Source organism: Juglans regia, chromosome 2 (assembly GCF_001411555.2).
Source record: "Juglans regia cultivar Chandler chromosome 2, Walnut 2.0, whole genome shotgun sequence".
Lineage (NCBI taxonomy): Eukaryota > Viridiplantae > Streptophyta > Magnoliopsida > Fagales > Juglandaceae > Juglans > Juglans regia.
The window spans coordinates 17,608,571-17,635,239 of NC_049902.1; the positions used below are offsets into that span (position 1 = coordinate 17,608,571).

General features: G+C 36.1%; 1 protein-coding gene across 1 annotated transcript; it reads right to left on the reverse strand.

Annotated features, from left to right (window-relative positions):
- Positions 1 to 19,353: 19,353 nt before the first annotated feature.
- Positions 19,354 to 23,969, reverse strand: LOC109005236 (phosphatidylglycerophosphate phosphatase PTPMT1-like). Its single transcript, XM_018984063.2, has 6 exons — positions 23,194 to 23,969; positions 22,150 to 22,272; positions 21,028 to 21,121; positions 20,759 to 20,841; positions 20,589 to 20,678; positions 19,354 to 20,038 (listed from the first exon to the last, which is right to left on the reverse strand). The coding sequence occupies exons 1-6, from the start codon at positions 23,413 to 23,415 to the stop codon at positions 19,649 to 19,651; spliced, it is 1,002 nt and encodes a 333-aa protein (XP_018839608.1). The 5' UTR covers positions 23,416 to 23,969; the 3' UTR covers positions 19,354 to 19,648.
- Between the last annotated feature and the right edge of the window lie 2,700 nt (positions 23,970 to 26,669).

Consider the following 26,669-nt stretch of genomic DNA (forward strand, 5'->3'; position numbering starts at 1 on the left):
TCCATGTTATGTTCCAAGTTCATGTTCATGCTATGTTTCAAGTCCATATTATGTTTCAAGTCACGTTCATGCTAAGCTTCAGTTTCAGTTTAAGTTATGCCAGTTATGCTATGATTACTTATGATTTGATTATGCATTCATGCTTTTACTGCCATGCATGCATCATTAACCTGTGTGGAAGTTTCTTATTAACTTGTTGAGATTTGTAATCAAATCTCACTATGGTAGTCCCAACTACCATTCCCCCCGAATGGTAGATTTTGCTACAGGATCTGAAGGAGAACCGGGAATCGATCAACTGGAAATGGTCGACTAAGCGATGGTGTGACGTAGATGGTAGTACAGTAGTTACCTCAGATTACTACTTGTATTTGTGGAGTTCAATCTCCAACACTCTTTTGATCACAACCATTTTGGTCTAGTATTGTGATCTGAGTCGTTTAGTACGTCATTATGTATGAAGTATGTTTTAAGTATTTGAGATATTTCAGTTTGGTGCATAGTATTGCTGAAGAAACAAATTATCCGCTGTGAATATTGCATAATACTAGATTCATGTTAGGAATATTGCATCTTATATGTCATGAACGGGGCCAGGTAACCTTGTGTTGCATGTCTCGACGCTTCAAATGTCCGTCCGATTCCAAGCGGAATTTGGGGGCGTCACAGTGAAACTACACTGTATTTGGGTAGTGCAGTTTGTCCATTAATAACTCTAATTTGTACTGTAAATGGGGGCTTAAATTAAGAATTTTGTCCACCATTAATGGAAGGCGGGCACTTGCCCAAGTATTATTGGACATGATCTGTATCACACGTCGTGGCGCCATTCCAATCGGTAAAAACAATGTTGAAAGGTAGAGTTGAGTAGCTAGTGATATATGTATATATATATTTATAATTTTACTTACTATTTTATTTATAAGACTCATTTTATCGGTTTTCTTTTAAAATTCAAATTTTAATTTTTTAATTTCATAATTTTCAGTATATCAATAACTAATATATATGTAGAGAATTAAGATTTTTGTAAGTTTTTCTTAAATACATTTACTAGTTTCTCCTAATAGGAAATGGTTAGTATCAGTCAAACAAAGTACTATATATATTGTCATGCATGATCTCTATTTTTGTATTTAATTTGTTAAGTGAAATTAAAAATATAACTCTATGTTTGTCAATGATATCATAGTAAATGTAAATGTTAAATTTTTAATTTTCAGGTACGTAATTCAATAATTGCGTCGAATTTGTTACAATGGCATGCAAATGATGTATAATTGATATTTGTTTAATTATAAATGATGTATAACTTTTGATCGTATACCTCTTCATAGTATTCCTAGATGTTTTTTATATATCTACAATGGGAAAGACCCTCCTTGAGACATTATGTACCTATTATCATTTCTATTAATTTTAAGCATGCTTGATTAAAAAAAACGAATGCCCAAATAAACATATACCAATGTGAGAGTAGACTAGGTAAGCACAGTGAAACTGAGCATAACAGCGCCTCAAAAGAAGCCTTTAGGGTATGCTCTTTAGACTTTAATTACTTGTGTAATATATGTACACATACATGAGTATTCAAGCTTCTTGAAGTATATCTTAGCTTCACTCTCATTAATATGGTGGGTTTTCATGGTTAGCATGCTGTATACCACCTATGGAGCCCCCTTTTCCCAAAACAATGGGAGATGATAAGCTGGATATTTCTAGGAAGCACCACAAATCCCAGCAGTCAAAGATATGAAGTTTTCCTAATCTGCTTCAATCAACAAAGATAGAGGAATTGGAAACTCCAAAAAGGATGTCCCAAGAAGAAAGATCTTTATAGATCCCAATTTCAAGAAATGAAGCAACTTCATGTTGAGTGTTAATTTCGGATAATTCAAAATTTTAATTTCTTTTTTCTAAATGCAATTAATGCGAATCCAATTTTTCATTCCAAGTCCACTTTTCTGTATGGACTGTCAAATCCCTACCATTCTCATTTGCAATTTACATTTTCCTTCTTCACTTGCTTTAGCTTACTCTAGAAGTACTAGTGTATGAGGAGAAAATTTTCCAAAAAAATGAAAGCAATTATATATCTATATATGAATTGAACATCCATCAACATGCATGTGTTGTGAAAGAGATGCAAGAAAAATAAAGTAAAATAAGAAATCAACCATACGATATAAAAATTTATGTGATTAGGCAACGTCCCTGAGTCCACGGAACTGTAGATAATTTTATTATTTTGAAAAACGACAAAATAAACTGTGGGGCAAAATACATTGCTCAGAACCAGCTATACTATTCATAATTACATATTTATAGAGTTGTATGACGGAAATCCTAATTTCATGATTATTGGGTTAGTTGCTCAAGTTACATATTGAACGAGTGTCGAACGAACTCTCTGCCTGAGTTTCACTCGAGCAATATATCGAGCAAACGTCAAGCGAAATTTCTACTTGGAGATTCTCGAATCACAAATAGGGTCAAGATTTTTTTCCCAAGGGCGTTACCCTTGGACCCCTTATCAACCTAAGTTTGCGCTCTATGGTCCAAGTCTCATTGAAAATCCACCAAAAACTTGTAATGAATCTTTACTAAGTCGGGTCATCAAATCAAACAGTCACAAAAATAAATCAGTCTCCACAGTCGAACAGCATGTAGATAACTTGACAACAAATGCAAACAACAAATATTTATACAAATCAATAGAAAATAATCATGCCGTATTGTTTAACACAGAGTCTGATCATTTAGGCCTTTTTTTACTTCAGAAATAACTATACGTGCCTTGCACATAGACTTAGATCCAGCGATGGAGAGCGAGATGTTATCTTCTCATGGGTTCCGAAGAGATCTAAATCTAAGATATATATCACCGTCAAGTTATAATTCGAGCGTTCTTGAAACTAATCACCCACATTGGCATTGAATGGGCTGCTGAATTATAAGTTAAGGGTGTGTACGTAAATAATTAAAATAATAAAATTTGTTTAGAAAATGTCAAATCCTGAGGTGACAATCCGCAAGTATGAAGTTATGTTGTATGGCTACGTGAGTTTGTGGTTGTTTAGTAATAAAAAAGAATTTCGTCCACCATTAATGGAAGGCGGGCAAGACCCCGTATTATTGGACATGATCTGTATCACACGTCGCGGCGCCATTCCAATCGGTAAAAACAATATTGAAAGGTAGAGTTGAGTAGCTAGTGATATATGTATATATATATATATATATATATTTATAATTTTACTTACTATTTTATTTATAAGACTCATTTTATCAGTTTTCTTTTAAAATTTAAATTTAAATTTCATAATCTCATAATTTTCAGCATATCAATAACTAATATATATGTAGAAAACTAAGATTTTTGTAAGTTTTTCTTAAATACATTTACTAGTTTCTCCCAATAGGTAATGCTTAGTATCAGTTAAACAAAGTACTATATATATTATCATGCATGATCTCTATTTTTGTATTTAATTTGTTAAGTGAAATTAAAAATATAACTCTATGTTTGTCAATGATATCATAGTAAATGAAAATGTTAAATTTTTAATTTTCAGGTACGTAATTCAATAATTGCGTCGAATTTGTTACAATGGCATGCAAATGATGTATAATTGATATTTGTTTATCTTGTCATTATATGTGTTTTATGTGAACATCTGATCTAGAGAATCAAATATGTATTTTCCCTTGCTGTTATGTCATGATCATGATCATGATCATGGTCAACCTCGTTGATTTGAAGTATATAGAGAGTCTTGCTACACATAAGTCGGTATGTTAGTGCACCACTTATAATGGATGCCATTATAACTTTATAATATTAAAACACCAATTATTTCTTAACATAGTTGATGTGAAAAGTTTCGAAGTGTGCTAGCTGGGTGTGAGGCTTATAAATAGATTTTCGAAAACTCGACTAGTGCTGTGCCATTTTGGTGCAGTGCATAGACACTAGCTAGTGAGGACTAATTTGTAGGCAGAAGATAACATTGGAAGGAGATTCTAAGAATCTGTTCATACGAAAATAATCTTTTATATTCTTAATTGCTTGTGGTTGTTCTAATAATACAACGGCCTTGCACCTCAATCTCATCGACGGCACAATTGCTAGGAAGTGGGAGATGAGTTTATGCAACTTTAATTCATTGCTTCCACAGTCACTAATAGTCTAATAGCTAGCATGGTGAAGGAGATTACGCAGCAGAAGAAAACAGAGGAAAAATATGTCTAAAGTTGGAATCCATTCTCATCTATTTATGTATGATGTCGACTAATATATATACAAAGGAAATGAAATATAAAACAAGGAAAATATTATTTACAGCTCATAACAATCGTAACCAACTAACAGAAGAATATTCACGTTCTGCCAACTCTGCAGCTGTCCATGCAGTACGTATTCTGTTGTGGGGAATCCGTGTCAAGGGGTAGTGGAAAGTTCTTTTCTGGTAGTCTCAACATCCCCCCGCAAGATGGAGAGTATATGTTAATTACTCCCATCTTGGATAAATGTCGTGTGAAGGCAAGTGAGTGTAGCGGCTTAGTGAACAAGTTAGCCAACTGAGAGTGAGAAAAAACATGAGCTGTGATTACTTGTCCTTCTGTGATCTTATCACGAATTAGATGACAATCTAATTCAATGTGCTTTGTTCGCTCGTGAAAGATTGGATTTGCAGCAATGTGAATTGCCGCCAAGTTATCACAATATAAAGTTGCAGGGTTTAAGATTGATATTTTCAGATCAGCAAGAAAATATCTAATCCATGTGAGTTCACAAACCACTGAGGCCATAGCTCTATACTCGGATTCCGCAGATGATCTGGACACAGTAGTCTGTTTTTTTGATTTCCATGACACGAGTGATCTACCAATGAAGATGCAGAATCCAGTTGTAGAACGCCTCGTATCAGGGCAATTAGCCCAGCTTGCATCCGAGTATGCTGCAAGTTCCATCTCCGAATTCGCAGGAAAGAAAAGTCCTTGTCCTGGAGTTCCCTTTACATATCTAAGAATTTTGGGAACTGCATTAAAATGAGGATCACGGGGAGTCTCCATGAACTGGCTTAACAGGTGCACACTTTGGCTTAAATCTGGCCGTGTGTTGGTGAGATAGAGTAGCTTGCCAATCAATCGCCGATATAGTGCTGGGTCTTTGAACAATTCCCCTTCATCTTTACTAAGTTTGACATTTGGCTCCATAGGCAAATTAGATGGCTTTGCTGCTAACAATCCAGTTTCAGAAAGTATGTCCAAAGCATACTTCCTTTGGCAAAGTTGAATACCTCCTTTTGTGCGCCCTACCTCAATACCAAGAAAAAATCTAAGACTTCCAAGATCTTTGATCTTAAATTTTGTTTCCAAGAATCCTTTGACATCAGAAGTGGATTGAGGATCGGAACTCATTAGGATTATATCGTCTACGTAGACAAGAAGTGCTATAAAAGATGTGGTTGTAGCCTTGGTGTACAAGGTGTAATCTGCCTTTGATTGAACAAATCCAAATTCAATTAAGGAAGATGAAAGCTTGGCATTCCACTGCCTCGAAGCTTGTTTGAGACCATAGAAGCTTGTTTGGTCCACATATAAATGCAATGTGTTAATGCTATTCTTTTGAAGTTTCGATGTCAAGTACAAGTACCGCACATGATCTTTATCGTCATTGAGGGGACGAATTAGGAGACATATTGCAATATCATTCCAATATATAATTATAGGTTCCCTCACAATATTCTATATATATAGGTAGTGCATGGTATGCTATTTATAAAGCGGGTTAGAACTATAGCTATCATATCTACAACACACATTAACAAACTTAAATCAGACTAACAAAGTCATTAAGGGTACGTACAACCTTAACAACGCAGAACTTGTAAAGATCCACAAACTACAAACAAATGTAGAGATGGTTTACAACTATAAATATTATTTCAAGTGTATATATACAACTACAAATAACGTAACTCGAATATAAAACAGTTCTAATTTACCAACTTCTAAAACTAAATCCGAATTACAAAAATCCCAAATTTATCAAGCACTATAATACTTCCAAGTATGTATATATATAAATATATATCCAAATTTCAGTTATATATAATCCAAGAAATTCCCACCAGAAAATATATATAACCCCAATGTTTAAAATCATATATATGGTATGCTAATACTATATAATACTAATCAAACTTCATTCCCAAGGCATAAATTAAAGCCTAATATACTATGCTACTACTAAACAAAGATTAGGGCAAGGTTGCTTACAAAATTCGTGGCCCTTAGAACTCCCAAATGCACTCACTTCAAGAACACTCTCACAACTCACTCGGTTTCACTCTTTTGCACACTAAGAGGAGAAAAGCTCTCAAGAACTCAAGAGAAGGCTTCAGAAGTAGTGTGAGGAAATGAGGAGGTGAAAGGAGGTATTTATAGGGTTCATTGGATGGATGATGTGAGAGAGGCACGGCAATGGTGAGGTTTGGGATTGGTGGAGAGGGGCAGTGGATGATGAGTGCCAAAAATCAAATTGTGTCATCGTTTGTGTAGGTGAATAGTATTCTATAACTTTATGGTTTCATCAAGGCCAGGTTCTGCAATGAGCCTATGGGTGCAGGGGCTGTTTTGGTTTAGATTTTAAAACAAAACTGAGATGATTCCCATGAGGAAATAATGCTAGAGGCTGACGGGTTTGATTTCACCAAGCTGACCAATATTTGCTCACTTGTTTGTCTCATTTTTGTGGTCTATTTTGTAGGTACGATGGCCTTAATTTGGAGCCTTTCAGGTGTGGAAAGAAGGCTTGATTGACTGCCATGTGATCATACATGAGTAGAAAATGAAATGGAAGTAAAGTGATGGTGGTTTAGCTGAGTGACATGTGCAACCCTCTCCCTTTGCCAATCAGTTTGGCATTCTTTTGGTGATAAAATGGCAAACAAGCTTTTGAGTGCCTTAAAGGTGCTCTAGGGATTGGAGGGGAGGGGTGGTGGCATGTGGAAATGGCTCAAGGAAGATCAGAAAAATCATGAAGAAGCTAAGGGCACTCGATTTGGTTCCAACTAGTTTTCCTAAGGAAATGGTTGGATTTTGGTTCAGTTTCTTGCAAGAATTTTGCTCAATGCTTGGTCTGGTTCATAAGTGATGAGATTATGTGTGATTTGTGAAATTATAAATGAAAATGGCATGGGCTAGGGGCTGATTTGATGAAGTACACATGGTGATGCATCAAGGTGTCGATTAGTGATCATTTGGGTATTGACATGGCTTTGCTTCTATTGACATGTGTTGGGTCAAGTCGAAACTTCTAATTTTGCCTATGGATGATGCAATTCAATAATAAAATCAATAAATTTTAAATAAAAATGCGGGAAATCATTGAAAGGAAAAATTAAGCTTAAAACATGGTTTAGATGTCACTAATCATGTGTAACTTGATTAATGCCCTTAACTCAAGCTAGAAGCTTAATTATGGTCAAGTGGGATCTTAGGGACATGGGGTAATTCTTGGACTTGAGGGAAACTAATGGCATGGTGTATGTGGGCTTCAATTAGAAGTGTAAAAATTGAAGACAAAGCTTTTGGCCCTTGTTGGGCTTGTAGGGCTATTTGTCTAAGTCTCTTGGTTGTGGACTTTTGGTGTGGGTCAATGAGTGGACCTTATGTCCAGATTTGAGGGCTCATCTAAGGTCTCAAAGGCCTACTAAGATTGGGTCCAAATAACATGTTTTTTTAAGGTTGGGCCAAAGGCCTTTACTATCACCAAGTTAGGCCCAAAAGCTTTATGCCTTCTACACATTTGGGCTAATTTCTAAAGCTTTCTAAGAAAGGCATACAACTTCATAAATCCTAATGGGTCTAGGCTTATGGTACCTATTCTTAGCACATCACATCCTTAGTGATTGAGGGTCCTTGTCCCAATAATAATGCCAAGTGTCATTCCACTATTAGTTTCTTGGCAATTAATCTAAAATAAAATATAATGCTAGAACCCTTCCAATAATTCTAACTAAAAAAAAAATTAAAAAAAAAAATGTGATTCTCGTACTAAACAAAATAATCTAAAAAATAAATAAATTCTCCAACAATAATAACAATCTCTCGCTAACTAAGATTAAGAGAGCTAATGGTTAAATCTTAACGGGCTTTTTAGGTGGGGTGTTACAGTCATGGCTCGAATGGTTGATATTGGCTGAGTGGTGGTATAATATCACTTTTCAAACTTCTACTAAGTTAACACCCTATGTGGCGGTGTATGACAAGCCTCCTACAAGGCTACAAAGTTATATACTAGGTCTGACATCAAATCATGCAGTGGAGGAATTATTGAAGACTAGGGATCAGCTTTTGGCTACCTTAAAACATAATTTGTCAGTAGCTCAGGAAAGAATGAAGTTTTAATTTAATAAGAAGCGAATTGATTGGAAATCTTCAATTGAAGATTGGGTGTATCTATGGCTTTAGCCTTACAGACAATATTCATTGGTTCCTAGGCATAATCTCAAACTTTCTCCTAGGTTCTATGGCCCATTACAGATCACACATAGGATTGATCAGGTTGCTTATAGATTTGATCCTCCTTAGCATGCTTCACTTCATCCTGTATTTCATGTTTCTTGTTTAAGAAAGAAAGTGGGACATCATGCTTCACCTTTGTCCACATTACCACTAATTGATCTGTAGGGTGAGTTGACACCAGAACCTAAATGTATTTTATTGTGGAGTAGCAGGAAGGTTCATAATAGAGTTGTTATGGAAGTTTTAGTGCAGTGGAAGGGAGCTAGAGTGGATGATGACACTTGGTAAGGGTGCTACCCACACCCTACGAGGTGGGGTTGCCCCTATCCCGCCCCTCGCCCCCACATGGACAAGGTGTGGGGTCTGCACTCCCATGATGCATGGGCGGACCCCCATCCATCCACCGACACCCATAGTTGTGAGCTGTCCCAACAAAAAATAAAATACGCAAAAAAAATTCAAATCTACAACAAATTCACAAAAGTATCTCAAATCCACAACAAATTTAGAAAATCATCTCAAATCCACAACAATACACATCAAAACCCCCAAAAGTAGCAAAACAAAAAAATAAAAAACAACCAGGGAGAGGGAGAGAGGGAGGGAAGAGAAAAGATGCAAGAGGGAGAAAGGGCTGTTGCACATGATAGAGAGAAGAGAGAGCTCAGGGAGGAAGAGAGAGAGAGAGAGAGAAGGAAAAGTGATTAAGAGAGAGCCCCCCGCTGCCCACCCCTACCACTTGGAAGTCTTACTGGAAGCTTCGTGATAAATTTGCTCACCTTGTGGGCAACGTACTTTGAAGGGGGGGAGTATGTTGCGGGCTGAGATAAAAGTTGGAGTGGATGTGGAGCGGATGAGAATAGTAGAGAAGTGGGAAGTTGACAAGCAAGGGAATGAAAGGAGGAAGATGGAAGTTTAGTAAGTTGTGGACTTAATGATACATTGTCATTTTGAGTAGGTAGACTGTTGTAGTTTTGTGTCATTTTTTTATATAAATCAGAGGTAATAAGTGGGACGATGCCATTTGGTAGGAAGTAAATACATAATTGTAGTAGAAAGTGACGTTGTTTTTGGTGTGATGTGTTGAATTGTTGTGATTGTATATAGAACGTTGTTGTTTTAATACATATAAATACTCACGAGCTGAAAAAGAGGCCAACTCTGAAATTTAGATAACTTATTTCTCTCTCTCTCTCTCTCTCTCTCTCTCTCTCTCTCTCTCTCTCTCTGTGTGTGTCTCTCTTGGTCTTCTTGGAGGGTGACTACCTTGAAATAGTCATTAGTAGAAAGGTCCAATATAGAAAACGAGAAAATGCCAAGAGGGAGATTCATAGTATTCTCATTCTAGATTCGTTAAATGCAGATCAGAGCAACTAGGGTTTGGCTGAGCTAGGTGACAAGGGGTTTGTGTGAAGATAGTGTTTGAGATAGTTCGAAGGGTGAAGTTTGAAGTGTTGTGTAGAGTTTAGAATGGTGAAAGTATGGACCGAGTTTTTCATGGGCTTGGGCTGAGTACTAAAATGTAGTTGGGTCGAGCCTTGGCCTCTGTTAAGATAAGTTGGCTTGTTGTCTCATTGCTTAGATGATTGTGAGTAAGGCATTGGGCCATTTCCTTATTGTTGCTTTGTTTCCTTTATGTTTTCTTTCTATTAGTCCAAGTTACTGTAATGGCCTCTGGCCCACCAGTTGGTTACAAGGTGTCAGTATATATAGTGGTTGTCTCTCTTTGTAATGACAAGCAATTCATTAATTGTAAACTACTTTTCTTTTTTTCTACCTCTCCTTCTTCTACCTTCTCTTTTCCTCTGGAAGTTACTCTACTCAAAGGAGTTTGTTACTCATAAATTACAGCAAGTTTGCAAGGTGTATTATAAGTTATGGTATCAGAGAGACTCTGATCTTTGTGTCCAAATTAATACAATTCATGGCAGAAGGTACAAGACTAAACCAATTACAAGATTGGCTCACTGCCCTAAAGAAATCAACAGATTAACAATATCACAATCTAGTAACAGAGATGTTGGCATTGAAAAGACAGAATGACTCCATTGTCTAGCAAATAGCAGCTTAGACAGTTGAGCTTCATAAGAATAACTAGAACATTCATCAACTTGAATCTTCGACAGTCGGTACAAGAGGTGAAGGAGCCAATAACTAGCAGTCTTTGGGGGAGATCCAGGCCAGAACTGTAAGCCTTGATTTTCCAACTTGCCATGGAGAGGATCTAGCAAGCTAGATTTGCAAGATAAATCAGATTTTTACCTTTCATCACACACTTTCCCAACACCATGTTAGGCTGGCCTCCTTCCACATGGATGGAAGAGCTCTGGTGTGGTTTTAGGATTTGGAGTAGTCTGGTCAGATCTCTAATTAGGACTCATTCATTAATGCATTATTGGTTAGGTTCGGATCTAATGCCTATGATGATCTAAGGAGTCCCTAAGCAAGTTGAGACAAATTGGCTTGGTGGAGGATACCAGTAATTACTCTAGCTTCTACTGTCTCAGCAGCTTCCAAATATACCTCTTCTAGAGTTGTGGCATAGACTCTAGCTTTCACTCGGGTCTTAGGGTTGACATCGGGTGCTACTGCCCTACTAGGCGTGTTGTGGGGACAATTTTGAATCAAGTGATTTGTTTGGCCACATTTAAAACAGGCTCCCGTGGTCAAACGACATTCACTGCTATGTCGTCACCTACATCTATGACATGTTGGCAGTGTGACCGGTGCCGGGTTTCCAGCCATTACACCTTTCCCCATATCCATCGAGGAGGGAACCCTCATTTTTCTCCGCACTTCCTCCAGGTGAGTAAGGCATCACTCTCTTCCACTTTCCATTGATCACAGTGATCAAACTCTTTTACTCTACCTCAGCTATCGAAGCAATGTTAACCAATTCTCGAAAATTCTCAACTCTCAGATAAGCAACATGGCTATGAATTCTTGGTTGCAAGCCTCCTTGAAACTTTTGAGTCTGCATCTTCTCAGTTACTATCAAGTGTAGGGCAAACCTTCCTAATTCCATAAAGCGAGCCACATATTGCCCCACAGTATGACTGCCTTCCACTAGATTAGTAAACTCCTGGGCCTTCTGTTGCTTGGTAGACTCAAGGAAGAATCAATTATCAAACTCTTCCTTAAATCTTTCCCATGTAAGAGCAACTATATTCCCAAGCTCTCGTAACAGTGATTGCCTCTTGGTGTCCCACCATATACCGACCTCTCCCTAAGCACGTGTCCGGCATACTGGACTTTCTGTTCCTCCGTGCATCCACTTATATCGAAGGTTCTTTCCAAGTCGATGAGCCACTTGTTGGCTCTTAATGCTGCTTCCATGCCCATGAAATTTGGGTATCGATATATGAGAAACTTCTCGAATGGACAGCTACGACCTTCTCCTCTTGGTGGCTCTTATCTATTATTTTGCCCTTGGGACATCTATTGCCACACAACTTCAGCCATTTGGATGGCGGTCGCTATAGCTTGACCTCCTTTGAGTGGAGGATTTCCTTCCTCCCATTCTCTAGTTCTTGGAGAATTCTCATCACGTCTCCCACATGCCATGAGCTCATCTTTTCTTGAAATGTACAAAGCCAATGTGCATCAGATCATGCTTGGGATTTGATAGAGACTAAAACATCGGGACATGCAACTCAACGTTACACTTCACTCATTCATGAAAGTTATCATGTAATGCACCTAACATGTTTATAACAATATGCAATAATCGTAGCGAAAAAAGTTCAATTCTAAGTAAAGATTGAGCAATTAAAGTATGGTACCAAAATAGAGCAACTATTAAATCCCAAAATACTTGCTCAAAATATCTCCCAATACAAGCTAAAAGGGGGTCTAAACATAACCCTTGATATGAAGTTCATCCTCAAAAGGGTAACATATGACATATAGGCTAATTAATTTTCCAAGTACAATGCTTATTTAGATTCAAAAGTTCTTGGGCTTCCTAGATACGCTCAAGTAGCCTTGTCAAGTCGATGACTGCGCCTTCAAGGCAATCTCCCTTATTAGACTGAGAGTTAGAGGCTACACTGCCATCACCCTTCTTAGTGTTTCCCATGCTAAACTCCCCTTTAGTCTTTGGGGAATCAGGGCGCTTGCGCTTTCCCATCGCCAACGTCTATTCCTACCACAACTTCTACCATTCCGGGGGGAATGATAGTGGAAACTACCATGGTGAGATTTCAAAAAATCTCACCAATTTCAAAGTCCATTGATTGTGCTTCATGAGCCCAGGCATTCCACTAGGATATTCTCTCATCCTAGCATTTGTTTAATACACAACTCAAAAATCATGTGACATGTGACCATGTAACTTTCAACCAATGGTGTCATGTTCTTATGCCATATGTTAAGAGTGCATCATGTTTACAGCTTGAAAGAATTAGAACATGTAGAAAACACATGCTTATGTTTAACTTATGAAAGCTCATAAAAACATGCATCAATTATCAAAATTCTAAACATGTCTTTTGAACTACTTCGTTTAACAAATAACATTTGAAAAAAGCAGGCACATATAAGATATGAATCGTAGCATGTGACAAGTAGCAATTCCATAATCCAATTTGAACAACCAAAATGCAGAGTTTACATGTAATCATAAATACATTATCTAAGAGTAAGTTAAATGCTAACTTATAAATATCTGATGTAAACAATATGCCAATGATCAAGCAAGCAGAAAGTGTATATTTCTCCATTAGACTTTTTTGAAAGCAAAACACTAGAATCCAGTGTGTGTTAGGTTTAGACTTTCTAACCCTAATCGGTTTTAGTCATAACATGCAGGTCATGAGAAACCCTAGGGCTGAAAGATATCGACCCTCCATATGTCCTTATGAACCATAATGACCGAGTGTGTGTGTGGTTTAACTCTAACAACCCTTAACAACCCTTAGCAGCCGAATAGTGCATGGTACTTCAGATTGTGTTTCTTCAAATGGTGACTAGATAAAATTCTTCATGAAACCTTAGCTATGGCCGAAACTCACTTTGCCATTAAAAACTCAATTTTCTAAGGGCTAACCACACTCAAGTCATGGTTCATCCTTCCATAGCCAATTATTCTACTTCATCATTCATATGGCGCTTTTCTTAACAAAATGCCGTATTTCCCTTGGTCTTTACAAACCAAAACCTTTCTCACCCTCTTTTGGTAGGTGCTTGTATATAAAAAGAGAATGGGGCTAAGGTTCAAGTGTTCTTACTGTGCTAGGCTCCAACAAACAATACTCTTGACTCCTTCTATGGTCGTTAGAAAAATGGTGTTTGGTTGGAAATAAATAGTTTCTGGTTGTCTTCTTCTAAGGTAGGCAAGATAGGGAGAAGAGGAGAGGGCCAAATCTAAAAGTGGAGCAAAATGACTCTTGGTGTGCCTTCTCGGTGGGGGTAAGGGTGCCGGTCTATTAATGCCCTCCTTAAATACTTCCTTCAAATCCCACTCATTCTCTCTCCTGTCATCATTTCTTATGTGAAAACCAAAAGGTCTCTTTGTGCATGGGCACCATGTGGTGTCTTGCTTCTTGTCTTGGCCGAGATTCACCCATTCTTCTTCCCTCATCATTGCTTCTCTCGGAAATGTCAAGGGACACCCCTTGCATGGATGATATGTGGCAAAATTCTTGTCCTAGCCGAAACCCTAAAGCCTTCTTCAAACCCTTTATGGTCTTGGATCAATGAATCCATGCTTTAGACAAAAGGGGCACCTTGGATGAAACCCCAGAGATTCCCCATGATTGCAAGCTTCTAGAAACCCTAGTGATGGGAACCAAGGTGGGCCTAGTCTTAAAGATATGTTGCAAGTTTCAGATGGGCCAAATACAAGTTCAAGGCCTTAAACGATGAAGATTATGCTTTGATTCATTTCATAAGCTATGGAAAGGGCAACAACATGACTTATAGGCTTTGGACACTTGAAGATTTTCAACTTATTTAATTAATTTCAAGGACCTATTTTATTTGCTTAGAATAATTGGGTTTATGCCTATGCAAGGGCATATTGGGAAAGTTATTATTTTATTGAACTAGGGTTAGGGTTACTGCAGCCGACTTACTGTAGAGTCGTACTATAGCCGTGGCACTGTTCACTCAGGGGTATTTTTGGAAGATGGGGTTTTATTTTATCTAGGGTTTTAATTAGGTTTTGGTTTAAATACTCTTTGTAGCCTCATTTTCAGAAGTTTATGAAATTTATGAAATTTGATGATTTATTCATTGTGAGTTGAGTTTTACTCCTCTTGTCCTTAATTGAACTTTTGAACTTATCAAAGGTAAATCACAACCTTTGTGGCGTTCCTCCTTTGTAATCTGGGTTCTTGAGACGAGTTCTTCAACGGGTCTAGATTTTAATATAATCTAGGTTCTTGATACGAGTTCTCATCGGGTCTAGGTTCTCCATCCATTGACTTGATTTTGGCTTTCTTGGGGTGTTTTCAAATTGATTGTGGGTTCAAGGGATTCCTTTCCCGCGGGTTCATATCACCTAGGGCTAAATGCATGAATGCCAAATGGCATATGGTTGTGTCCCTTGCCATGCCCGAAATCCCTTCCTTTTCCTTCATTCTTCCACTTTTAGGTCCAAATACAATGAATTTAGTGGAGGATATGGCACAAATGCCATGTAGCGTGTGGCTCCTCCAAATCGAAATCCTATGGCTTCTTCCCGTCTTGAAAACTCAAAAAGTCTCATTCTTCCCAAGGCTCTAATGATTGAGACTTAGGGAAACTCAAGGGTCTCTCTCTCAATTGACGCCTCTTCCTTGTATCCAAACCCTAATTTAGTTTTTTTTTTAACCCTAAACCCTTAGTGACGGAAAATCACTAGTCCTTCAAGCTTTCTTGTGGGCTTGGATGCCTATCTCTTTAGGAAAAAAAAAAAAAAGGAGGTCCCATGTGACTTACTAGGTTTCCCATCTTTACAATCCATAAGGTTAATTCTAATTTGGACTAAGACAATAATAATGAAAGTAATAGGCGAGGACTTGGCTAAGTCCAGGTTATCACATATACTCTTTAATATATATTTTTTCCTAATATTAAAATATTTGATTCAAAATTTTCATGAATCGCTTGATTCAATTTGTTGAATCACCCGGTTCATTAAATCAGCCCAACTTTTTGAGCCTTGGATGAAAGTAGGTTTTTTGTACAAAATAAAACTTCTGCTCTTAAGATTAACTATTGGCAAGTTAAAATTGCAAAAGAACTTAGAAATGAGAAGCCAAAAATGAAGTGTAGGGACAGGGACACCACAAGAGGCTGAGGCATATGGTGGTGTGGCAATCTCAGTTCATCAAGTGCTGAGGAGTTCTGCTTAGGGTTAGGGTTATGCTTCAGGGACCTTTGTGGACTGAAATGTAGGAGGTGAAGAGCAGGCTTAGCCTAGATAGTAAAGCAGCTCATCAAAACAGTGCCCTCTCTAGCGCAAAACGCCCAAAAGTACTGATCACGTTGAACCCCTAATAAATGAAACAAACCGTTTCATTAGCTGATATGGTGGGCCACATCGACTAGTGCACGACGACCGCACAAATGCGATTGCATCAAGGGCTTTTCTATTATTTATAGAGAAATTCTATTTGCAGTCCTCACTTGGGGACTGCATGTGTAGGCCCTTTATTAAATGAGAAAAAGCATCATTTTAGGAGGGATATTTTTGTAATTTTAAAAAAAAATAAAGATAAAATTACCTAGACTTGCATTGCAGTCCCCATTTAGGGACTGTATCTAGCATTGCTTTTATTTATATATGTATTTTTTTAAGAGAGATGGAGCACGTGAGGAAAGACTTTGGGTCAAGGAAGTTGCATTTGTAAAAGTAAAAGAAGAGAGAATAACAAAAGTGTGAGAGGAAAAATTCTAATTATCATTATTTTTTTATCATCTTTTCATTATTGTAATATTAAATAATAAATTTATAAGTAAAATATAATAAATAATTTTCAATCATATAATGCTACATAATAAAATAATAAAAAAAATGATTATGAGTAATATTATTTGTGTGAGAATCTAGGTAACAGATAAAAGGTAAGTGACCGAAAGGCGAAATCCCACCGGCCTAAACCTAGAATATTATGACTAGAGATAAGTAAATTTTTTATTTAATTTTGTGTAAAGTCGGTTAAGAAGGGCTTATCTATCGTCACCCTAATGCATAGTGGAGGTAGGTGTGTAGTGAGGTAGGTAAGAAAGAGGGGGAGGAAAAGAAAGAGAATAGAACATAAGGATTTTATGTTGATCAAGGTACTGTGTGTGTCCTATATTGAAAAATATTTTGGATTTATATATTATTTTCTATTTCATAATTGTGACAAGTTATTTATTCATTATTTTGTCAACTGTGATTAACGACCTAACTGTTATTTAGTTTTTGCTAATATTGGCTAATCCAATTGTTATTCCATTTTGTCTAATTCCCAACGGTACTTATTTGTTTTTTTGATGAAAACATACTCATTTTATTAATAAATCGAACTTACAATTGTGACTGATCAATACAAGGAAAATCCAGACTATAAGTTAAACTATGCATCAGCTCTGAGATTTCTCTACATACAAATTTCTTTGTGGTGGATAGTCTTAACTTCTAAAAAACTCTCTCCAACAGAGAAAACGTTTTGTAAAACAGAACTTTATAGCCCCCCTCTATCCTCCTAGGGAGAAAGAGTATGAGACACTACTATGGACACTAAATCTAATAGTCTATTTCTATTTTATTACTAACTAAAATAACAAAAAAACTACAAATAAAAAACATATAACCAACCACACAACCACAAGCACCAGCGTTAACCCGGACGTCACGCCTATCGCAAGCATTGGCAACTCGAGCCCTGACGGCACGAGCACCCAACTCACGCACGGACACACAGCCTCCACTGTGCAGGCGGCACCTACGCACAAGCACTGGCCGTACGACCACTGGTTGTAGCATCGTCCGCCTCTCTCGAATAGCTCTTTCCCCATATTACATCCGATCCAAAGGCTCAACACCTCACTCAGGTCAAAAAGGAGAAACAGAACAACAAAAAACAAGAAAACAAAAATACTAAAAAACTAAACGGATGAATAGTGCACATAGCGTCGGCAGTGGTGCATGTCGTACACTAGTCACTCTGGAAGGAAAGTCGACAGTCAATCTTGGAAGTTAGGGATTCCAGAGAAGCCGAGCGTGTCATCAGCAGAAGTTTCCTCGGTGGCGCTTGATGGCCACGTGCAGACGAGATCCGGAACTTCTTCCCGCGCGTGCGAACTACACTCCACTCTGATGGACGCCAGATTTGGTGGTCTTGAAGATCTGGGGCTGGGCATCGTCCCGGTGGGGCACGTGTTGAAGGGCGACGGCTAGAAAGACCCGAACGGCGATCCTCCCTTATTTGGCCTGAAAAACATAAAAAAAAAAAAACCAAAAAAACACTATACAGAAAATGCGGGGGGGAGCCAAAGGCTCCCTTTCGTTAAGACTGAGTCTAACTGTACTCATTTGTTAATTTGTTTGACTAACCACTTAACAATTTTTTCTATTCATTATTATTTACTCCATGTTATCTGGTTAATTATTATCTGCCTGCTTGTTCACACCACCTGAGCTAAATCTTCCACTTACGGATTTTTTGAATTCACTCCTCCTAATTTTTTTATATAGATAACACTGTACAAAAGAAACATGACTGAGAATTTTTCAAGTGTGGCAGTCACTATCCTTGTAGATATCCAAGTGCTCAATGGAAGTTTGAGAGTATTTTCCTGAACAGACAGTCGTTCAAGAATAATTAACGACCAATGACTGAACATATGGAAATCCCTTAGATTCCCTCTAACCTCCCAATAGTCGAGTTATATCAGTCCCCCCGATTACACCCGTTGTGGTGATCCCCGCTCTTCTACCAGGAAATGACTTCCCAAACTCTCTTATGGAAGGCTTGTCTTGTAAGGATGAGGATTTGAGCATAATTTATTCTTATGATGGATAGGGATAGTATCAGTACTATCTAAGAGAGGAAATTCTGCTATATCACACCGATGTAGCCTTCCAGGTAGCCTTCGTTTAATAGAGCAGCTTGTGAACAGATCAAGCATGATTTGAATTCAGTTCATTTAATAAATGAGATGTTCATAAACATTAATATAAGTCTGTATATTAAACAAGCAAAACTTGTAAAACTCAGCTTAATTCGATTTAGGCTCATGAATAAAGCTCGTATAAGCTCGATTTGACTTGTTTAAGCTCGTTTTAAAACTCATAATATGTGGCATATATGTATGTTTTATATTTATTACATGTTAGTTATGTTTTATATACTTAATTATATATCATTAATTTATTTATAATTTACCTTGTTTAATATATTTATTATGTTCCCATAATGATGTGTATAGGATAATTTGTATAATAATACATCATACAAATAGAACTTTTGATTTATTATATTATCTATATCTATTAAATAGTTTAGCTTATTATATTTATCTTATATATTATTTTTTTAATTTATTACTATAAGTTAATTTATTTTATAAAAATTTGTAGCATAAGAGTTTTTCAATAAAAATTATTTGTTTAAATAGTTAAACAATTAAAGATTTTTGCAAAATTTAACTTTTTTATTAATCAAAAGATAAGGTTCAGAATTTTCAAAAAAAAAATTCAAGTTTTTGAGCAAGCTCCAAGTCGTTTGTTTATTTTTAATCGAGCTCGAATTGAACTAGGACAACATAAATGATTAACGAGTCAAGTTTGAATAAGAATATTCAAGTTTTATTCTAATCCAAGTCGAGTTCGAACAAGTAAACATGTTAATCGAAATACCTTGTTCGAATTCAACCCAACTCGACAAAGTTCATTTGCAGCCCTACTTCCAGGGTATCCTACCAGTATTTACTGGGCTCATAATACTCAACTTTCTTACATTTTGATTCAAGAGAATTTACAACTAAATTTACAGGGGGAAAAAACCAGAGTTTCACATCTGCCTAAAGTTAACATTATTTCCCTTCAGCTGTACGAGAAAGAAAATTTAAGATGGCAGAAAACTTATCAAACATCTTCAATTGAATTTCCGAGGCTTTTCTGCAATTTCGGAAGTTCTTCTCAGTAGACGTGTATGCCCACACTAATCCCTCCCATATGCTTAGCTCTGATTGAGCAGCTGCTCTCACCGCCCAATTTCTCCCCTGAAGTACTCGGGCATGCTCGGCAGGGAAACCATAGGCATGAGATTCTTGCCAGAGCTGCCTGACCAGCTACTCGGACCCGGTAGATCATACTTAAATCTGCCCATATTTCACTTCCCATAGCACCTGAGTCAAGACTTGAGTTATACCCTTCAAGATCTGACTCAGTCACAACAACTGCTGATCCATCATCAAATGCCACAAGATCTTGTGAAGCAGCTGATACTCGGGCCTTCATCATTAGATCGGTAATGTGGGTGTAGATAACAGCTTTTTTCACCTTAAGATGGTAGTATTCCTGGACAGCCTGTTATTATAGCCAATATAGAGTAGCTTAGAAAATCAGCAGAAGACATTTTTTGAGAGGAAAAAAGGAAAAAGAGAAGATATTAGATTACACCAATTCACAAGTACCAATGAACGCCATTAGTTGATGTCCCAAAGAGAAAGAATGTCACTGCAATTTTTTCCCCTATTTTTGTTGATAAGTGCTATGATACTGAGGCTTAGAGGTTCAACCAAATTAGTATCCAACAGTCCTAGGGCTTTTAGGGCTTTTAGATACTATTTGGTTAAACCTTTAACCATAACAATAAGTACATGTAAAAACATTTTGGGCAACCAATCAAAAGTACAATTAAAATAATTACCATCTCTCGAATAACTTGCCTAACTGAAACTTAAAACCGCATGACTCGGAAATCATTTACAACGCAAAACTTGTAGTGAAAAGTTAGTAAAAGTAGCCTTTTGCTACAGAATGAGAAAACAAGAATTCCTGGATTTCCAAAGCCAAGTTGCAGATAATGACAAACATAATATTGGATAACAAGCCTGTACAAGTATTATGAAAATACCTGCCACTGGGAAGAGGCTAAAAGCACCCTTGGACGGATTGCTTTCACATAATCATATGCGGCATCGGGTGTCATTTGCTTGTGTTGCACCTTTAAAAAATCAGAATATTAAGGAAAGGTGGGAATTTTGCAATGGATATTTAATATCTTTTCTTTTGTGGGGAACTCACCAGGTAACATATTACAATGGTTGTGCTGCGCCCCCGTCCAGCTTTACAGTGAACATATGTACTTCTTCTACAAGATACATTTTCTTCACGAAAATGACATTAGAGAGGTCAGGTAATCATATAGAATACCTCCCGAAGGAACAATCAAAAATGACTCGTTGAAAATTTAAAAAACAAATAGTGTGCCAAGAAATAGATTTCTGTTAAATGACAATTCTTATGATTTACATTCTCGAAAGGAGGAAAATCAGGTTAAAAAGAATGCTCACTATGTATGAAGTCTACTGCATGCTGTATATCATTCAGTGATGGGGCAAAGCAGTAGTCTCTGGTAGGTATCACCAAATGGTCAATGCCATGATCCTACAAATATTTTAATAAATTAAATCGCCAATGGCATAGGACAACTTGATGTAAACCTTGGAATTAGGGAAAAATAAAAATGACCATCAAACAAGTATCATGCATGAACCGTTTATAAAAAAAAAAGAAACCACTTGGTAAAGCAATTTACAGAAATATGACCCTGTATGTCAGTCGATTAAGATGTCCAAATGAAACCCTGATTACGGTCCCACCATATTATTTTTTGTCTTATTTAGGAGATCATAAAAGCAAATCAATGAAATTTATTGATGACATTAAACCCCTGTAATATCAATGCCATATCAATTTTTATTGTAGTCACACAATGCTTTATAGACCAAGACTTTATTTGGATGAAAGATGAGGATTATACCCCAATTTTATTCATTGCTCTCACTTAAGGCTGAGGAATGCCGTATACATGTAAAGAAAACCTTGGGTTTCACAAACAAACCCAAAAGCCAAAGTTCTGTAAAAACTTCTACAGCTATTCGTAAGAAATAAGCAAAATGGAGTTATTTTCCCCTTTAATATTTAACAATGTCTTATTATTAAGTAACAAAACTTGTTCAACCACAAAACAGTGAAATCACCCTCCAATCCATGTTTAATGGGGGAGGAACAGATACCATTAAATTAGAAGACCATTGGCTCCCAAATATTTACCAAACTAGCATCATTCTATTTTCATTCAGCTCTATGTTTCTTCCAGAAGCAGCAAAGACATAAATAACCATTTACTTCTATTCCACAGAAGCATTTCCTTCACATTTAGACAAAACTGCAGTTCATTAGTCAAAATAATAGTTCTGACACAACTTTCCTCGAGTAAACAAGAGTACAAAACTAAATCATCTCCAGTTGCCCATTTAATCTAGCATCAAAGAAACCAAAAGTATCTAATCCTCATAGCAGCTAAAGAAGAAGAAGCCATCAAGAGTACAAGCAATAAAAAGTAGACATCTTGAGATTCAGACTTTTAGAAAGGATATCTAGATGCAAACTGTACCGGATAAAACACTCACATGATATAGAGATGTTGGAACCAAAGTCTCATAGGACTCGTTTAGCGTGACAACTCCGCAAACACCTTGCTCCTTTAGGCGGGGAACATCAGTCGGGAATGGAACAGCACCTAACAGGATAAACTGAAAAGAGGCACATGAGATTTCTGGTTCCTACCAAATCAATAATATTCTCCCATGCCAAGAAAAAAATATACCATTATCATATACAATTAAAAAGAATGTGCACCGAAGACACCAAAAACTTAACTTCACCATCGAATAAAGGTCTTAACATAGACAGTTGCAACAATTAAAACAGGAAAAGAAGTCACAGGGGGGAAGTGATGGATGACACAAAAATATTTTTTTTAGATGACGCAAAAATATTAAACCAACTGTATTGGAACTCATGAGCAATATCTATAAGAAAGAAAAATGAAAAATCAATTGAACACTCCAAACAGAACATATAGAACCATATAATTTCGCAAACAGAAGTAATCAGCAGAGAACCCTATGAGAAAATCTACACGAATAAAATATTTACACACACACACACACAGCTATTACAACAAACAACAAATCCCATCCAAGATATTACTTGAACAAGCAATGGATGCAACAGTCAAGAGATAACAAATATAAAAATTTTATTAGTCCAACGACATGGAAGAAACAAAGAGAAAAGTACCCATTCCGACAGAACCAAGAACATAAACCTTATCTGTTTAAAAGATACACCGACAAAATAATAAAATAATTTTTGTACCAAGAAAACATAATCAAATTTATTAGAATCTTAAAAGGGGAATACTATCAACCAGCACGTCCACATAAAATTAAAGCGCAAACTCATTCCAATGAGAAGTCTCAGAAAGCCCCCGACATGTAGCCCAAAATCAGTCAACAAGCATAAATACGATATGCAACATTACCCGGCAACGGCGTCTAATTATAATTTTAAAGTTGTAACTTCTAACGACCTTTACTTATCAAAAAAAAAAACGATATGCAACATGGTGCAAACGGCTAGAACAAATGATAAGGAAAAAGAAAGTATACCTCATCCACCTTATCCCACCACCTGAACTCCGCCTGAGCCTTATTCCTAACAACATTGTAGAGCAGAGTCGGATAGAATAGCGCGCGGGCCCCAGCTCCGATCAAAACCCGCTTCGCATCGGAAGCGACAATGCTTCTGCTACCGAAATGGAAATCTCCACCACAGAAATTCCCCTCATCACCACTTTCCACCACCCCTCCCTTTAATTCCTCAATATACATAGCCTCGATTCAAACCCTGCTAAGACAATCAATCACAGCAATACCCTATTGCAACAGAAAACCTTAATTACCCAGAACACACATACACATATACACACTTCACATCACTTTAATTTACATCCCATAATCTCAAAAGAAAATCCCCAACTTTTTCTGTTAGTTTGTAAATGAATTACAGGAGTGATAGAGAAAACCTAGAATTTCTACAAAAAAGAGGATGGTGGAGGATTGGAAAGGATTCTGATCGGAAAATATGGGATCTCAAGCTTCTGAGAGAGATCATCGCCATATTTTGTGAAATAGGGGTTGATCGGGCGGAGAGAACGAGGCGGACGCGAAGGCGATGGAGGTGTGATCTGAGACGAAGAAAAGTCCGTGAAGAATGAATTTTATTTTGGAGTGAGTATAGATTGAGGAAACCCTAACCTAAGCCAAGGATTATGCTTGGATGAGAGGATGGAATGGATTCTACTCCTCCACCTTTTGCTCAACAAACTCTGAAACAGAAAGAAATAATAGTGAAAAAATAGACTCCCACAGAGAGAGAGAAGCATAGAAAATAACGTAGAGGGGTTGGTGGGATAGTACAGTTAAACTGACAAAGAATGTCACAGAAATTCCGTAAACATCAACCAGTAAATGACACGTGGAGCGTTCAAAACGACTTTAGACTTTAGCAAACATCTATTATTTTTGGGAAAAGTTTCTTTACCGTCCTAATTTGGCCACTGGTCAATTTTTTTTTTTTTTTATCTAATAATTAAAAAAGTAATTTTAAATCTATTAGTATATTTTTTTATTTTTTAAAAATATTTAAATATATTAAAAAATTATAAAAAGTAAAAAACAAAAACAAAATGCTTAGACGACGCCCAACAATAAACAATGGGCGTCGTCTTACATATTATTTTTTATTTTTTGTCTATTTCATTCAAAACATATTCTCGTATTGAATTATCGATATATTAGCATACCTTTATATAAACATGAAACTTTTTTATAGTTTGATATGTCGTCTCAATTGTAATACTTTAACTATCGCTATGGCATCTGATAACCAAACAATACATAAGAAATAAGAATGTATATTTTGAGTAAGTAGAATGATAACATTACAATTATTTTATAATTTTACACAAAATTGATGGTAGTTTTGTAATATTAAATTTTATTTTTTTTCGAGTGGCATGATTTTACTAGTTGTTTGAAAATGAGTCATAAAATAATTGTAAAAGAGTTGTAAGTATATCATTACTCTTTTGAATAATATCATTTTAACTAGAAATTTATAGAACTAATATCAATGCTCTCGGAACCAAAAATTCTATTTTCTGGGTCATATTGATATGCTATGATGAGGATGCTTGCGTATATGCCTATGTGTATGTATATGTATATATTATACATTTTATTGTTTATAATTATAAGGAAATGTATTAGACGTAATTTAATTTCATATTCCTTCAATTTATAAGAAATATTTTTTGGATTGTATATTTTTTAACTCATATTTTCAAGTTTTTAAGTTTTGGGTAGTAAATTTTTGGTTTTTTCTAATGTATGTATATTCATCTTTATATTTTGGATGCGAAAATTATGAACTTTAAGAAAATATAGAAACTATTAGAAGTGAATTTTCACATTTTTTTAAATATTTTAAAGAATTTTTTTAAATAGTTTTTTTTTTTTTTTTTTAGGCTAGCGGTTCCGCCAATGAATGCCGTAAATTAGGTACGAATCTGAACGTGCAAGATATTTAATTTTATTTTATAATTTACTTTTGTTCAAAATAAGTGCAAGGCATTGAATGGTCATAAATCCATAGGAGATTATTTTTAAGTTGGCATAGGTTTGACTTTAAAACCTACTAATGATGATGTCCTCAACTTATCCACCAGGACAATTTAAAAAAAGTAAAAACTCAACCAAGAATATCATGGATATGATACAATAAATGTTTAAAAAATTGAACAAGGTTAAAATCTAGGAGTTGGCTTTAGTCTTCTGAACCTTATGGTAGAGTAGAAATCAACTTGTTTTTTAAAATATTTACATCGACGCAAATTCAGTAATCAAAAGAGCAAGGCACCTATAAGAAGAGATCTCAGCAATGCAGACAAGAGAAACCATCCAAAGTTCATTTGTTAACCAAAGAATGATATTATGGGAATGTCCACCTCAAGGTTTCTGCAAAATTAATTTAGATGTGGTAATTGATAAGAAAATTTGTAAAATCGGGATTGGTGTTTCTGTCAGAGATGAATATGGCAGATTTTAGACAACCTTGAAAGAGAAACAAGATTCATTACCAGAACCTTTGCTAGTTGAGGCATTAGCAGCACGTAGAGCAACAAGATTTGGTTTGAAACTTGGCATGTACAGAGTTATTTGGGAAGGAGGTTTCCAAACTGTTGTAAATGAGGTGCAGCAGATCCAACAAAATCAAGGCTACTTTGGCATGATTATTTCTAATTTAAAAGTAACATTAGATCAATATGATGAGTGGAAGATCTGCCATATAAACCGTGAAGGAAATTCAGTGGCTCATGAACTAGGAAAATGTGCATTACTTGTAATTGATTACATAGTAAAGTTGGAGGAAAATACAAACTGTTTTCAATCCATGTAATGTTTATGTTAATCAATGAATGAGGTTATTTCCACAAAAAAAAAACAAACCATGACAAAGAATTCATACTTTTTTAAATTTTTTCTTTTATGATGACTACATATTTTCATAAATTATCAAGATTTTTATAATTTTTTTTTAAAATAATTCTTCTCATCAGTCACTATTCATTCCACACTCCGCACCTGACAATTTTTTTTTATAGCAAATCTCTTTCTTTTATTATATTTTTAAAATAAATAATCTATTGGAAGAGAGCTAGTTCACCCTAGGATCAAAACACTTTCAATCTATCAAAACATGTTGAGGTTGTAGATTTGCAATGTATTCTCATAGTTTTCGTTTATGATGACTTGTGCACGATAAGAGTGCATCGATACCAAGAAATTATTGCTACTGCCCATTAATGTATAAGTAATAAATGAAAAAGAAAAATTATATTTGTAATTTTAGAGCATGCAAGCCCGGCATGCTCTCTCCTTAAAAGAATTGATAAATTTGATATCTACATGAAAAAATTTATTTATTTAATGGTAAACTCAATTTTTTTTTTCATGAAAATGACATGAGCCTTGTACACTCTAGAACTATATCTAGTATTTATCGAAAGAGAATATATCTTATT

Coding starts and splice junctions, on each gene's coding strand:
- LOC109005236 (XM_018984063.2), bottom strand. CDS start 23,415: ATGTATATTGAGGAATTAAAGGGAGGGGTGGTGGAAAGTGGTGATGAG. Junction 22,273..23,193: donor GGTGGGATAAGGTGGATGAG/GTATACTTTCTT, acceptor GCCTCTTTTCAG/TTTATCCTGTTAGGTGCTGT. Junction 20,679..20,758: donor CCATTGTAATATGTTACCTG/GTGAGTTCCCCA, acceptor GATTTTTTAAAG/GTGCAACACAAGCAAATGAC.